This window comes from Ictalurus punctatus, chromosome 27, assembly GCF_001660625.3.
Source record: "Ictalurus punctatus breed USDA103 chromosome 27, Coco_2.0, whole genome shotgun sequence".
NCBI classification, from domain to species: domain Eukaryota; kingdom Metazoa; phylum Chordata; class Actinopteri; order Siluriformes; family Ictaluridae; genus Ictalurus; species Ictalurus punctatus.
Window position 1 is genome coordinate 12,904,331 of NC_030442.2, and position 16,293 is coordinate 12,920,623.

Here is a 16,293-nt window from a genome sequence, read left to right on the forward strand (position 1 = left end):
TCAATACTTTAGATTTATTTTGAATGCTTTTTGGACCCCCCCCCCCCCCAACAACATAGGATTAAATGTGCAGATTTTTTTTTCTTGACCTTACAACACATTTCCTTCCGAGAATTGTTTTTTAAAAATATGTTCTATTGCTTAGCTTCAGACTCAAACCTAATGCATGGAATGCTTTCCGTGTGTCCATAATCGTAATCCAGAGGCCCTAAGGGTGGAAAACATTCCATGCCTGAGACCATATGATAACAAAATCTTGCCAAATCTTTCTTTTCATCTTTTTTTAAGCTGCAGATGTTTGGCACTTTGGTTGCCATGTTAGGCTGCGCGTCATTGCAGGTGTCCTACATTGGCAAAGCAGCCATTTTGAAGTGACGTGTTTGCAGATAGCTTTTAGTACAGTAGACATTGGGAGAAAACTCATGATTCTGATTATGTTTAAGCTTGTATAAATTTGAAAAAGTCCAATTTAAAGCATCTCTGTACACTTCTACAAATGCAAAGGTACTAAATCTGAAGGGGATCCCTGCACTGGTGCAACTATACAGCAGTGAGAACCAGGAAGTGCAACGGTACGCTACAGGAGCCACACGCAACCTCATCTATGAGAACATGGAAAACAAGATGGCGCTGATTGAGGCTGGTGGTATCAACAAATTGGTCTCTGCATTGAAAGAGCCAGATGATGAACTTTGCAAGAATGTTACAGGTATAATGTCTTGTACATTGCAAGAAAAACTATATCTTAGCAAGTGAAAAATCTTGAATATGGGCTGATATATATAATATTTCTTATATGATTATTATAAATCAAATATAAGATTATTCAGCCTGTGTTTAAATACTATTACCCTTTTCAAGCTTTATATGTTCTTATTCTATTGGCAGATGTTTTTGCTTAAGATTAGAAAATAAAGATCTGCCAAGAGAAGACAATTTCAAGCTTGAAATTAGTAACAAATGTGTAGAAACAAGTTTAATAATCATATTTGGTTTACTGTAGATAGTACTACATATAGCAGCAAATATTAGATAAATTTAACTATATTCAAGACATTTTCACTTGCTAAGTAGTTTTTTTTTTTTTGGTTAGGATTTCCGACGAGCAGGATTTTAACTTGTGCTTTCACTGTTGCAGGGAGGATGAGCACAAACTTCCTCCGTGATACGTTATGACACTTCTGACAAATCGTAATGCAGCTACTTGTGATTATTTAAAGTATAAATTATTGTCACTCAAATTGAGAATTAATTGGAATACTTAAACGGTGTACTGAAAAAGTTCTAATAATTACAGCTAGGTAGAGGGATTTGTTTTTAGTTTTGGCAGTAACCACAGGTGAACCTTCGGTAAGTAGAACACTGAGTGTATCCTGAGAAAGGCAGAGGTGAGAGAGGCACAGTGAGAAAGAAAGGCAGAGACTGAAAATGCTTAGACTGTTGTCTGGACGCGTTCCAGTTCTGAAGTCCTGTGGGATTTGTGGCCATTTTCCTCCCATAGGTCTCCTTTGTGCCTTTGTCACACCCCCTCCCTCCCCCTCCCCCCTTATTCCACACCCACACACAATAAACAGGGATTGAAATTCTTTGCTTCTCTGTTCCTGGTTGCCAGGTGGTTTCACAGTATTTTATGTCCCGGTCTTTTATCTGTTATATGTGAAAATCCTCTTATTGCCTTAAAGGTTACCATGATTAGAAATAGATATTGCAAGAATACAGCACAGTTACAGTACGTTATTGTTTTACATAAAAGTAATGGGCAGTTGTAGTTCTTTTAATATGGGATTTAGCTTTTCTTTTCCCTCTGTAGGTATTTTGTGGAACCTGTCGTCTAAAGACAGTTTGAAGGAGAAGTTGGCGAGGGAGAGTCTAGCCGAGCTGACCGAGCGAGTGCTGATTCCTCTCTCAGGAGGTGGAGACTCTGGAGTTATCCAGCAGAGCAAGTCTGAAACAGACATATTCTACAACACTACAGGCTGTCTTAGGTACAAACACAGTATACAGCTGAGTGCAAATGACATTTCTAGGTCACAATTCAAATTTGTGATACTGATCATTTTAATTACTTTGTAGAAATAGTCAGATTTTCCTTTGAAAGTTATCTCTTCTGTTGAAATATGTGTTCAGACAGCACTCCAATGGGTTTAATCGAACATGGATCATCAGGTTTTACACAATTTTGTGGAGTCCATGCCAGTTCAAGTGCATGCAGTCATTAAAGCAAAAGGGGAACGTATGAAATATTAGGAAATTCTGACATTCAAAATTGTAAATACTTTGAAAATTCTACTTTGCACTTAAGTTGTTATGCTGATTATCTTAAATTAGAAGTTGAAGCATACATTTTCACTAAACATTCTTGGGTCCACTGTGTATAAATCTGAAGAAGAATCCAGGAGGTAACTGCAGTGTAATAATTTTAGATGTATTGCACAAAGTTTCCAGAGAAACAGGACATCCCTACCTCAAACAGCCACAGAGCACTTTGCTTGCCCACCTGATAGTGTGTGTGTGTGTGTGTGTGTGTGTGTGTGTGTGTGTGTGTAAATGTTTACAATCCTCACCACCCACATGAATAGGCAATATTTTAACCTCTTTTACTGGTAGCCAAAAAATGGCATTTTTGTCTGTTTTGGGGTACCTGTGTGCAGCATTGATTTGTTTTGTGATATCACACACCACAGTAGTGGTTAATGGCTCATATGAAAGTAGGCACTTAAAACTTTAAGAATTAGCAGTTATTTCAAGTATTTCTTCTTTTACGTAGCCTACCTGGGGCAATGTATGCAGAATTTATTTTTTTTAAATTATAATTTATTTATTTTATTTTTTTTACTTTTAACACAAAAGTTATATCTTCACAGCAAATGTTGATATCAACCCCATTCCTGGTCTCAAAGATGCCCCAAGTACTTGTCCATGAACACCCAAAATATGAGGATGTTATCTCTAACCACTAAAATTGTGTGTAAGTTTATCCAAACACAGGTAAAAAAAAAAAAAAAAAAAACCTCTCCAAATGGCACCAAACGTCTCCAAATGACATAAAACCTCTCTAAACGGCACAAAGCTTATAAAAATGGCACAAAGCCTTTAAAAATTGCAGACTTCTAGAAATAGCAAACATTTAAAAAAAAAAAAAAAAAAAAAAAAAGTCTGAAACATACTTATAAAATATAATGTTCTTTCTCTCCGTATGGCTCAAATGATAGACACACGAGTGACCCCTCGCCTCTGACTTCTTTGGGAAGTCAGATAGAGCCCCTCAACTCAATCCACATAGTCTTCCTCAAAAAAAAAAAAGAGCCACTCGGAAATAACTCCTCCAGGAGCTGTGACGCATTCAGGCCTTTTCGGGAGTACGGTGCCACTATAAGACGCCGATAAATCGCACGCTGAGCGAAAACCAGTAGAAAACTATCGATCAGAAAAATCTGTCAAACATGCAAAAACCTGCTGTATAAAGTTTTGCAGGAAGACCACTAGAGCGGAGAAGCCATTTCCTGATAGTTTATCTGCACGGCCTTGTAGCGCTTTGCTGATTGGCCTGTACCCGCTGACACGCAATTCAAGTCCATTGGATGCACGCGTAAAACGTTTAGTTGTGCTGATTACGCGTTTGAATTTCTCAGCCTCTGAGTGGACAATCACGTCGAGTTTGGGCTTGTTTGAAAGCTAGAAGTATCTGCAATTGGTCCAAGTAGGTGTCAATCAAGTTAAACTGCCCGATTAAAATTTAGGAGGCGAATTGTTGAGCATAGCCAAAGCAGATTAGCGGTTTTTTAAGATGGTGTCTCAGTTCAGTTTATGGCTAATTACTAAATTCCAGAGGGGTGAGATATCAAAACACTTAATGCATTTGGAATAGGACATTTGTGACTAAATACGGAACTTTGCATTTGTTTTCTTCAATAAAGCGGATAGACTTTATACCAATGGAAATGTGCATGATTTACAAAACCGCAAACGAACTGGATTTTCGTCTATGTAGGTAATATAAGGTAGTAAACGTTTATACAAGTCCAAGTTTGGTTTAAATGTTATAATTTTATTGTGGCCGTTATATACAGTGTTGTACTATCAAAAAAGCTTTAGTCGTGCTCTCCGATTTATCTCTTGTCTCAATGTTTTCGTGGAGAGATGTGAATTGTTTGCCCAGCAGGGAGCTCAAACTACGGCCCTTTCCCATCCCCCTGCTCACCAGCAGTTAAGCACACAGTCATGAAACTGCACACAAAGAAAGCCACCAGTGTCCTGACTAATCTTGTACCATAACTGTGGCAATAAAATAATTCATTTGTTTATACTAATTGAAAATGTCCGTTAAGTCGTTTTCCATTCCGCCGGCGGAATGAACGCAAGTGTCGAGGCAAAAGGGGTTTTAAAGATCCACATGCATCTGCATGTGTGCACATATATAGCAAACCATGTTGATGTTTTCAATTCACATCCAGTAAGTTATCTGCATTGCATTACTTTCAAAGCATAACCACCTCTGTACTTTGCATAGTTAAAGCATTTATTGTATGCATTGCATATATAGTATCCTGTCTTCTTTCTCCCCTCAATAGAAACCTGAGCTCAGTGAATGGAAGGACCAGGCAGCAGATGAGGGATACTCGTTGCCTTGTGGACTCTCTCGTTGGATACATACAGAACTCTCTGCAGGAGGGCAAGGTTGAGGACAAGGTCAGATCTGAGAATCAGAGTCTATGACTAAAGTGTGTTGAATGTGCTTGAGTTGCTATCTATAAGAGAAAGAAAGTCTCTCAATAATATAACTAATAATAAAATTTAAAAAATAAAATAAAGTCAAGGCATTTTAAGTAACTCTTTCTCTGTGGGTCTCCCCCAAAATGCAGGGTGTAGAGAACTGTGTGTGTGTCCTGAGAAACCTGTCCTACCAGCTGTACTCTGAGATCCCCACATCAGTGCAGCATCGTTTGGAGGGTCCAACACGAGCTCAGGACACAAAACACAGAGACGCCATCGGCTGCTTCACTCCACAGAGCAAGAAGACGAAGGATGTGAGTGACATCCATGTGACAAAAAGAACAAAAATACAGATGTTGCATAATGAAATGTTACATTTTTCTTATGTGTGTATATGTTCATGTATATGCGTTTTTATAGAAGCACTTTAATGCAGTCCGGAAAGTTGTTGTTTTTTTTTTTTAAGTCCATTCAAAATTTTTCAAGTCATGGTTGTTTCTGCCTTGCAGAATAGGAACCACGAGCTGTCCACGTTGTCCGAGGTAGCTCGAGTACCAAAGGGGGCTGAGTGGCTTTGGCATCCTCAGATAGTTGGGTTGTATAACCACGTGCTGCAAAACTGCGAGATGAACAACACTACCCGTGAGGCTGCAGCTGGAGCCTTACAGAACATCACAGCAGGGGAAGGCCGGGTCAGACATCATTCCTCACCTTTCCCGCCAGCACTGAAATATCTTGTGATCTAAAAATTAGAAAAATTCTGCACTTCCCTGTTACTACTTAACACTCTAATCTGTCATGTATATGAAAAGAACAACTTGTATATTAATCTTTATAATTAACATGTGAGCTTCAGTGGCATCCAAGAGTTCACTCTGGTGAACACTTTCCTATATTACAAACAATGCTGCTCACCTACCTGCTGATAATGGTGCAGGAGCGAATTTGTCCTTGCTTCATCTCTAAGTATAGACAGTGATGCAGCAGCACTTTTAGCTCTCTCACCTCCTTCTCTGTGCACTGCTTAAACAGATTAGCTTCCATAGCTTCAAATTTCATTCTAATATCATCAATGCCATTATGCTTGTCCCACTGTGACAACAGCATTGTATACAACTACTACATTTTCATGGGAATCTACAGCCCCTGAGATGCTTTTCTGTTCAACACAGTTGTACAGAATGGTTGAGAGTCATCATATTCTTTCTGTTGGCTCAAACCAATCAGTCCAGTCTCCTCTAATGTCTTTCATCAACATCAAGGCAGAACTGCGACTCCTTGGAAGTTTTAGTTTTGTTTTTTGCACCATTTTGTGTAAACGTGGAGACTTCTCTTTAAACTGCCACAGAATAGTTGATAATATTTATGTAGTGGAAGATTTGTCAATGCGTTTTGCATTACAGATGCAATACAATGTGCATTATAGATTTTAATCTCCATGGCATCATGTACCCTGCGGACAAGGGTTATCTCAATAACATTATCAGATCAGCTGGGTAATGTTAGTCGAAAACACATGTGGTAATGTGTCTAGTAGCAAGAAGACGTTCTTGGAACATTCCACGAATACTAGAAAGGATGTTCTATGTACAGAATAAAACTTTCGTAATTTTGAGGAAGTTTCGACAATGTTTCAAGGACATGATTTTATTGATGGCAACTTTGGCCTGAAAGTAGTCAAAATGCGAGTATTACCTGCTTTCCCCCTACACCCCAAAACACATTTTTGTCATTCCTCCTTCCTTGCAATTCAATGTAGTTATTTCATGGTTTATCTCTATTTTTGCTTTATCTATTTTACTTCCTCCTCTGAGAAAGTTATCCGGATTTCCCCAGTCCTAACATTTCTCTTTCTGACCTTGTCTCTCATCTCTCAATATCTGTCTCTCAGTGGGCGTCGGTGTTGAGTCGTGTAGCTCTGGAACAGGAGCGGATGCTACCTGTGATTCTGGATCAGTTGAGAACCCCAACCGATGCTGAGCTGCGTTCTCTCACCGGTCTGTTGAGGAATCTGTCTCGGCACTCCAAGGACAAGGCAGATATGGGTCAGTGCCAGGCACTAGTGGATGTGCTTAATTCCTGAGGAGATACAGAGCTGTGATTATGCTTGGCTCAGTTTCACTTGGTTGCAGCAAAGATATTCAAAAGGATCATAAAATGTCTTTGTAAAACTGGTTCCTTTTCCTTTACCTTAAATAACCTTTCATTGTACAAAAGAAAATATTCTCCATGACCACTTTCACCTTTTTTACAATTATGAGACCAGCCTTGCTTTGTCCATGTTCTCTTTTTCTTTCTCTTTCATGCTTTCTCCCACTCTCTCTTTTAACTGTTTTTTGATGAGCGTTTTGGGGTTTTTAGTCAGAGTTCTGCAATGTGCTTATTACACAACTCTGTGCTTAAACAGCCAAACTGGCTTCTTTTCTTTTTTTACTCAAAACCATATGCTGGAAATTTTGAATTGCACAAGCAAAGAACCACCACATCGAATCAGGCCATTTTGAGATTTTAAACTCCTGCCCTTTCTCGTTATTACTCAAACATAATGACTACTTTTTCCACCAAACTCTGTCTTTTACAACTCCACTCCACGTCATGCTCTGTCTCTCCTTTCTGTCTTATCATGTCTAAATTCTGTGTTATTTTTCCCAAGGTCTCACTTGCCTCATTCTTGTTGAGTGTCTCCACCCATACTTTCTGTCTGGCTGCAATTTATTTCCTCCCCATTCATTCTGTTAAACTCTTCTAGTTTACCAGTGGAATGACCATCATATGTCACCACCACTGACCTAATGTGATTTCTTTTTTTTCTATCCATTACTGTAGCTACAAAAGTGGTGAATATCCTGGTGCCCAAGCTGCCTAGTGATGGGCATCAGAAAGAGCCATCCAATGATGTAGTGATCAACATCTGTGGCATTCTCAATAACCTGGTCATGGCGAGTTCACTGGCTGCAAGAGACGTGACTTACTTTGATGGCCTGCCCAAACTGGTTGGAATCAAGACGTCTCATGATAACAGGTAGAGAAGATAATCTAGTCTACTTTTCAGCGCATACTCCGATTGAAATATTAATAAGACTCATATTTAGTTATGTACAGGACTACAGAAATTAAAACATGCTCGCTTGTGGGTAAAATTTGGCACTTTTGGTACCCTGATGTGTAAACTATAATTTCTATATATAGTTTACACTCACCACGTGGAAGCTAAGCTGGGCCAAATGTGATGACATAGCCTACAGCTAGTGTTGGGTGACCGAGTTGAAAATATGCAAGTACTAAAAAGGAAAAAAAAAACAACAGAAACTTCAGGTAAAAATGGTGGACAGGTGGTATGACCCAGCTGATGATGAGCTGCTGTTTTGTCAATTTTCCATGTTATGACCAAAACAACATAACAGGCAAAAATAAATTGTTTATAGTTGGTACAGCAAGGGAATATAGTGCATATATTTAACTATGTAACTTTATCTCATTTAGGATAAAATATTGGACATATATATATTAATAATGGATAATTAATTAATTGATTGGTAATATTCATACTTTCTTAAATTTAGGATGGTTAATAAACATGAGAACTGGCTACAAATTTGGAAAACAACTAGCCACAGCTACAAAGTTCATTTCAAGCGGTAGTTATGACAAAACAAGTTTCCCCATTTGTGTGTTTGTTTTTCACCTGGTGTGCATCATTTACCCCATGTTTCATTTGGTAAGAGGCATAGCCCATGGCTAAGTAATGTTGCTAACGAACCTTACTTAAAAACACACTGTTATGCACTAAAAGGTTGCTTTCTGGTAATAAATAAATAAATACATAATAAACCTAGATGTAAACACTCCTGCAGAGGGGAAAAAACAATGGGGGGGGGGGGGGGGGGGGGCAGCTTAAAATAACATAGCTGGTTTCCAGCATGACCAGCATAATGTGCACTGGTTACAAGCAAGAAACCGGCAAAACAAACTTTAAAAACATGTTTGATCAGTAAAAAATTAAGCTTTAAATAGTTTTATTTTCAGTAGAAAAAGGAAAGGGTGAAATTTTCCTTTTTTTTTTTTTTTTTTTTTTTTTTTTAAGGTAATGTTAGGGTTGGGTATCAGTCTGCTCTTCTGTTTTAATTCGAGTCTCTCCTCCTAAGTAGTAGAATCATAGGGTTTTAACAAAACCAGGTTAACAACATTACTTGTGAAGAGTGACGTCCGAAAGATGCTAGCAGGGTACAAATTATTGCTAATAGTACATACTAGCAAACAAAAAGCAAATGGCTGAACTCAAACTCAGTATTAGAGTATTAGCACAAATCACTGTGGAGAAAATGTATCTACTTGGAGTATATGGCCAAAAGTTTGTGAACACCTGCCCATATTTTTTTTTTTTTTTTTTTTTTTAAAACATCCCATTGAGAAGGCTTTCCACCAGACTTTAGCGTGTGGTTGTGAGAATTTTCCCAGTCAACCACAAGAGAAATTGTGAGGTCATGCACTGATGTTGGTTCATCCCAAAGTGTTCAGTAGGACAGGACACTCAATGTTTAGCTTAGGCCTGTTAGTTCCAGTGAAGAGATACTGTAATACTACAGAGTACAAAGATAACTTAGACAGTTGTTTGCTTCTAATTTTGTGGCAAGTTTGTTGAAGACCTAAATCTGTGTATCCATATAGTGTACATTAATATTAATTAATTACTGCAGAACCTTTGAACACCCTATCACCAAGACAGAGGTTTTAATGCTGAAATGTTGTCAGTCATGTGCATAACGGTTTCAATTATTGGCAGTTTTCACACATCATATAGGGCTTCCAGGTGGAACAAAAATAAATCTACTGTACAATAGACCTTGAGATGAATGATTAATTTAATTTTTAATGAAAAAGCACTCAGTGATGACTTCAGTGACATCCACTCAAGCACTGCATCCAAGTGCTACCTGGATGCAAAATGTACATTTTTAAATGGATTTGTCCAATAAAACATTGAGCTTTGCTGCATTACAATGAAGTGTGATTGTATATGCAGTAGGATCCTATTGAAGCCAGGATGGATCCTATTGAAGCACTGTTCCAGGTTACGATGTTTAATCAAAGAGCATTACAATAAATTGAAAGAGTTCGGATACAGTATTCTACACGTTTATTCCCTAGCATAATGATAGCCAAGCTGTTCATGACTGGTCATGACTTTCTTTGCAGTGTTTCAGCAATCAGCCATGATGCAAATGCTTTCAAGACACAAAAATACCTTCCTGCTATGTTAAAATTTCACTTTGTCTAGAATATAAGCCCTATATATTTTACCCTCCAGCTGCTCTCTGTTCAAGCCTTTCTCCTCCACTCAAACTCCTGCAGTGTCGTATTATATGACTTATTCATTATTTAGCAAAATTGTCCTGTGTATTGTCCAGTGGGTGGTTCTCATGTTTCTGCTTTCCTTCTGTGTCTCAGTCCAGGGAAGGTGAAGGCAGCTAAGGCCGCCTCCACAGTGCTGTGTAACATGTTTCAGTACACCAAGCTCCATAAAGACTACAAGAAGGTGAGACTGATATTACAGTTTCAGAGACTTTTTTTTTTTTTTTTTTTTCTTTCAAATACAAAGGGTTTGTGGAAAATGCAGGTCCATAGAACAGACGATCCATTAAGAGATATTGACTGGTGTATTGCTGGACATGGTCATATTTCTGTTGCATAGGTGTTGTTTATTTTGCCCTGTTGCTCATCCTACAAGGCTTATCAGTCTTTTCTACAGTTATGTAACAAAGTTTATTGACCATTTACCCAAAACCTGTTACTGATTAAGGTTTTACAATACCCTCTACAAATGCGCAAAACAAACAGAGAGGAAGCTTTACGCACATACTTCTATGACTCCTGACACATTGATGTGCAACAGCTTAATTTATATATATATATATATATATATATATATATATATATATATATATATATATATATATATATATATATATATATATATATATATATATATATATATATATAAACTCACTGTTACATTTTTATTTCACTTTACTATGGCATATTTTGTACCCATGCATTCTTGAATGCCTATTATATTACTGCATTGTTGAATTCTTGATTTAGGTTCATCAGATGACCGATTCATTTTCTAGCAGCTCTAACAGTAGTTTGGCTGTAAGGGAAATCACAGGTTTATATATTAATGTGCTCTTTCTAATATATTATAGTTTCTATAGAAACAACAATAATAACACAAGGATTTGTTTGGCAGATGCTCCACATATCTGATTAAAAACATTTGGAATCATATCTTCAGGATAGATGGCGTTGCACATTGCGTCTTTTTTTTTTTTTTTTGTAATATAACAAGTAGCATTTTTTTGGTTGTTTTAACTTATACAGAGGGACAAAATAGAGGCTGGTGAGGGAATAATTGTTTATAGCTGTTTCTACAGTGATAACAGATGAATTTGTTTTGCAGATGTTCCACAACATTAACTATAAACAGATGAAAAGTACATCATTCTTTAATTTAAAAAAAAAAACATTAAAAATGGGATGATGGGATATGGTGGTATAGGAAAATAATACATTTCAGCATGAAAACAGTAATTCTACTTCATGTTGCATCACTACCGTATCATTGACTATTTTTCAATAACAGCACATCCCAAGTTTTTTTTTATTGCTTACTTAACACTCCTATTATGTTATGGGTCAATTTGACCAATTTCCATATTTGAGATGTCTGAAATACGGGCTAATCTCTCTCTTTCATTTTGAATTTTTTTGACATTCCTCGTTTAGGGTCATGAAGTTGTATGCAAATATTTCTTCTTATGGCTTGTCCGAGACAATCCATAATGAAGGTTTACTGTTTAAAGCTGTTCTGTGCTGTTTTTGTGTGTATTTAATCTGTGGAAGTCATTTTGACCAATAACATAAAGGATGTACTTTTTTTCAAACATAATAGGAGGGTTAATGAACAGACGTCCTATTCATTGTTTCTTTTTTGAGTAGAACGTACTGAATCAAAGGAACTGTATTTTCATGGTTGATATGAGCTCGCTGTATTTGAACAGCATAATAGGATCAAATTTGTGCTTCCAAAAGACATTTGTGAAGTTGCCACTGTTTTTGAGCAACACTACACTGAGCACATTTCCCACATGATTCACGTTGACTCATAATGGCTTTGGGTAGATAAGTGCGGTGTGTGGAATGTGACAAAGGAATGCACAAAACATTGTTCCACCCAGTCAGCATAGCCTATCTGTTAGCACTGAGGCAGTAATCTTCATGGTTCAACAACAGCCAACAACTTTCATTGCAAGCTTGTGTACTATCTGCCTGCAATGCTATAGGGCTTTCACTGGGTGTGGATGAATGTTTGCCACTGATTTTGTCCCAATGTTTTATTCCAGTTTGAAGAATTGACATGGATACTAAAGGCAACTAAAACAGTCAATACATTTACTGTGTCAAGTCGTATTTAAGGCATGGAAAGTTCAAACAGATAAAAACTCTCTAGCAGTAAGCTGTGAGCAGTCGTGTCAATGGGGTCATAAAAACAGCTATCACAAGACCTACTACAGATAATACTGAATTTTCACAGAGCTGAAGAAGTGAGCATTTTGGAAGAGTTTTGGAAGACCCAAAGTGTGTTTTGTGTGGGGTGTTAGTAGAGTGTTTTAGAACACCCATACTAATGATGGAGAACCTTTAAATTCATAAATATAAAAGGCATTATCAGTAAGAACAAAAGTAACACCAGGATTTGACAAATTGACAAATTTCTTAGAGAAAAGTATATTAAGCTCCATATTTATATTCACACAGGTAACTAATTTATTTATATATATATATATATATATATATATATATATATATATATATATATATATATATATATATATATATATATATATTACATACATACATACACTGTGTGTCTATCTATCTATATCATATATATATATATATATATATATATATATATATATATATATATATATATATATATATATATATATATATATATATATATATATATATATATATATTGTGTGTATGTGTATTGCTGAACAAACAATAAAATGGTGTTTTTGGTGAGCAGTTCTTTACTGTTGTACCTTCTTTTTTTATTTCCATCTTGCAGAAGGGGTTCACGAGACGAGACTTTACTGATACGATTTGAGTTAATCATACTTAGAAATCCTCAACATCTGGACCTGTGTGAAGTTTAAAATTAACATGAATAACCAAGTCTTCCACCAAGCTCAACATCCTGAAGACGTCCCTCTAATGTTTGGACTGAGCTTGGGTGCTTTTTTCCTCTTTCCTACCAAGTATGATTTGCTGTGGATTTCTGTGAAGATGACTCTTTTTTTTTTTTTTTTTCTCTAATGAAGTTGGATGAAACTGGATGGATATTTTGGATTAGCACCATTTCATATAAGAAATAATGAATATTGTGGACTGTTTTTGCCGACTCAATTCAGCAGCATGTGCGTACATCCATCCGTGATCATGATGAAGAAACCGATCAGGAAAAGAATTGCTATGTCTAGTAGCCCATAGTGTGTTTGAATGTGTGTGTGTTTGGATGTTTTTAATGCTTTTATCTGTCAGCAGACATGACTCACAGTATTGAAATATGCTAGATGTTTTCCCCTACTATCTGTTATGAACATTTTCAATTGTTTTGGTGCCCTCGTTATTTTAGAATTTTTAGAGTTGTATTATAATTTTTTTTTAAACCCTGTAAAGTCATATTTGTTTTCTGGACAATCAGAAAGAAGTATTCTAGCATTTTAAACTAGGACTGAACTGCAGTTGTGCTCCTGAGCAGTACAAGAGGCTCATTTGGGTTGGGATTTAATGTTATGCTTGTACTGTTGCTCTCCTTTGTGAAGTGATGTACTTTTGGCCATCCGACTAGTCACATGATTAACAGTTTCTTCCAAGCATGTTGAGGTGTTTAGCGGTGCTGTATGTGGAGTTTTGTTTTGTTTTGTTTTTTTAAAGGATGTAGTGCCTAGTACAAACATGCTCTTACAAAAATTTGGACTTGGATTTGAAACAAAAGCAAAGATATTATAAATCAAGTTTATTTGCTTCTAATGTTTGATTCATTTAGCTTTTTCTGTATCACTTTCCAAGCTTTGCTGTTTAAGAGATTTGAGTTTTCATTTATTTTTGTCGTAGAAGGATTTCAAATTACAGTAACAAATCACTTTTAGTATAGCATCTGTAGCAGAACAGACTGACTTAAATGCCGAAATGAAAGTATTACACGAGAGATTGCAATGGTACCTCAACAATATGTTTATCTTAAGACATTTAACCAAAAATTTGGCGTCACGTTGCCAATTTAAACATTACACCTCTATATTTCAGACGTCTATAATTAACATCATGATCATCTCATATAAAGATAACTGAAAAAATGAATCTTCACTACATTAGTACTGGTAATAAAATCTTCCACTGGTAGTGTTTACTAAAATTGTTTTATCATGTCTACCTTTTTCTTGTTTTAACTTTAACTTTGTCTTGCTCTCTCTGGCTTCCATCTGTGTATCAGGAGCACATTGTTCCGGATGATGTTTTTCAAACATGTGGGAGGATTTAAAGGTTGACAGGATACACATTTCTCTCACTAGGCAGTGACCAGACAGACTGCCCTCTGCACAGTCTGTCTGTTGTAAGGGTGCAAATGGTAATAGCTGTATGAAAGGGGTGTTTTGGAAAAAAACATGGGAAATAACAGAAGACTGAGAGATGTAAAAGGAAAGATCAAAAACAGATGTCAGGAAGCTGATGGACTTTAGCCAGAAATGCTGACCTTGGGGTTTGGCTTGACCTTATCTCAAATGCTTATTGTTGTCTTCTCACTGTGCAGTCCATTGAGAGGGAACAAGGGACAGTGAGGGGTAGAAAAAGAAAAGGGAGCAACAATGTGTAAAATATTGAGATAAATGAATGTCAGTGAGCATAATACTATGAATTTTAATTGCAATAAACACACATTTTTCTCAGAATTGACCATGTTCTGTGTCTCTCCCCCCCCAGCACTTACTGGAAAGATTATAATAGATCATAAAACCGGAAAATGCACAGTTCAACAAAAGTCAAAATAGCCTCAGATTCTCTGAGTTCCTTAAAATAGCTGCTCTGTGCTTTAAGAACGGGTTCAAACATTGGACATTTACTTCACAAAATGCATCGTAAATATATCCTCTTTTTTTTTTTTAAACTCAGAAGTCAAACTAAAATGCAGTGGGACACCACTGATTATAGACAAGGTTATGCAGTTTAAAGCATAGATGCTTTTAAATATGGTTTCAAGTTACTCCATTTAAGTAAACATTATGGCATTGCTTGAAAAGATTTAGCAAAAGTAAAAATCAGATTATGGAATAGTTCGTTAACAAACAAACAAAAAAACCAAGATAAACGTCCAGGTCCGGAGCTTATCCTGGGAACATGGTGTGCAAGGAGGGATGGGATGCCTTTCTATTGCTGGGCAAAGGAACAGTGATACCAAGGTTAATTATGGAATTAAAGGTGCAGTCAACTATTTTGATTTTTAAGGATTTCAAGGGAAATCCTTTCCCTTGAATGTTCTGTAAAATACCATGCCCACAAAACATGCCAAGACTAAAACACCTGAATGCTAGTTTATGAGGTGGAACTTTATGAAAAGTGACCGGTTGACCCTTGACTGGTTGGGTGTTGGTGGTCCATCCATTGTTTTTTGCTTCCGTTTACAGCCTGTGGCAACTACAAAGAGCAAGGGTTTTTTTTTTTTTTTTTTATAAGCAGAGATTTTAATGTAAACAGCACATAATGGTGGGAAATATTACAAAACCTTTAAGTTTTTTTTTTTGTTTGTTTGTTTTTTTTTTTTTTTTTTAAATGGAAACCATGCTTCTGCAGTCAACACCAAGGCAGATTTATTGGTATTTCGTTTGTCATTGACTAGGTATGTATAAAGCTGGTAAAATACCACACAATGAAAATCTAAAAATATGGTCCAAGAAAAAAAAAAATTACGTGAATTATTTTATCCTTGTTTTAAGGTATCATCACAATCAAACTGTAGCAGAAATAATTCAGTTTTTGGTGGAATTTTTTTTTTTAAATATAAAATGCTAATAACAATATACATGTTAAATATGATGATTATATCATACTGTGCATCCGGAAAGTATTCACAGTGCTTCACTTTTTCCACATTTTGTTGAGGTCCTGCAAAGAAGAATGGAAGAAACTGCCCAAAAATAGGTGTGCCATGCTTGTAGCATCATTCTCAAAAAGACTTGAGGCTATAATTGGTGCCAAAAGGCCCTTCAACAAAGTATTGAGCAATGGCTGTGAATACTTATGTACATGTGCTTTTTTGTTTTTTATTTTTAATAAATTTGCAAAGATTTCAGACAAGCTTCTTTCACGTTGTCATTATGGGGTATTGTTTGTAGAATTTTGAGGAAAATAATTAATTTAATCCATTTTGGAATAAGGCTGTACATAAAATGTGGAAAAAGTGAAGCGCTGTGAATACTTTCTGGATACACTATATATGCTAATACCTATGTG

At 36.4% G+C, this 16,293-nt stretch overlaps 1 protein-coding gene across 1 annotated transcript in view; it reads left to right on the forward strand.

Moving 5' to 3' along the window:
• pkp3b (plakophilin 3b) overlaps positions 1–14,735 on the forward strand; it is a 29,634-nt gene extending 14,899 nt beyond the window's left edge. The window contains exons 5-13 of the mRNA XM_017458676.3: positions 505–709; positions 1,811–1,985; positions 4,572–4,689; positions 4,863–5,027; positions 5,223–5,405; positions 6,605–6,758; positions 7,540–7,735; positions 10,162–10,249; positions 12,851–14,735. Coding sequence (XP_017314165.2) covers positions 505–709; positions 1,811–1,985; positions 4,572–4,689; positions 4,863–5,027; positions 5,223–5,405; positions 6,605–6,758; positions 7,540–7,735; positions 10,162–10,249; positions 12,851–12,889 — 1,323 coding nt within the window. The 3' untranslated portion in view covers positions 12,890–14,735. The remainder of the gene's footprint in view (positions 1–504; positions 710–1,810; positions 1,986–4,571; positions 4,690–4,862; positions 5,028–5,222; positions 5,406–6,604; positions 6,759–7,539; positions 7,736–10,161; positions 10,250–12,850) is intronic.
• Positions 14,736–16,293: the final 1,558 nt, after the last annotated feature.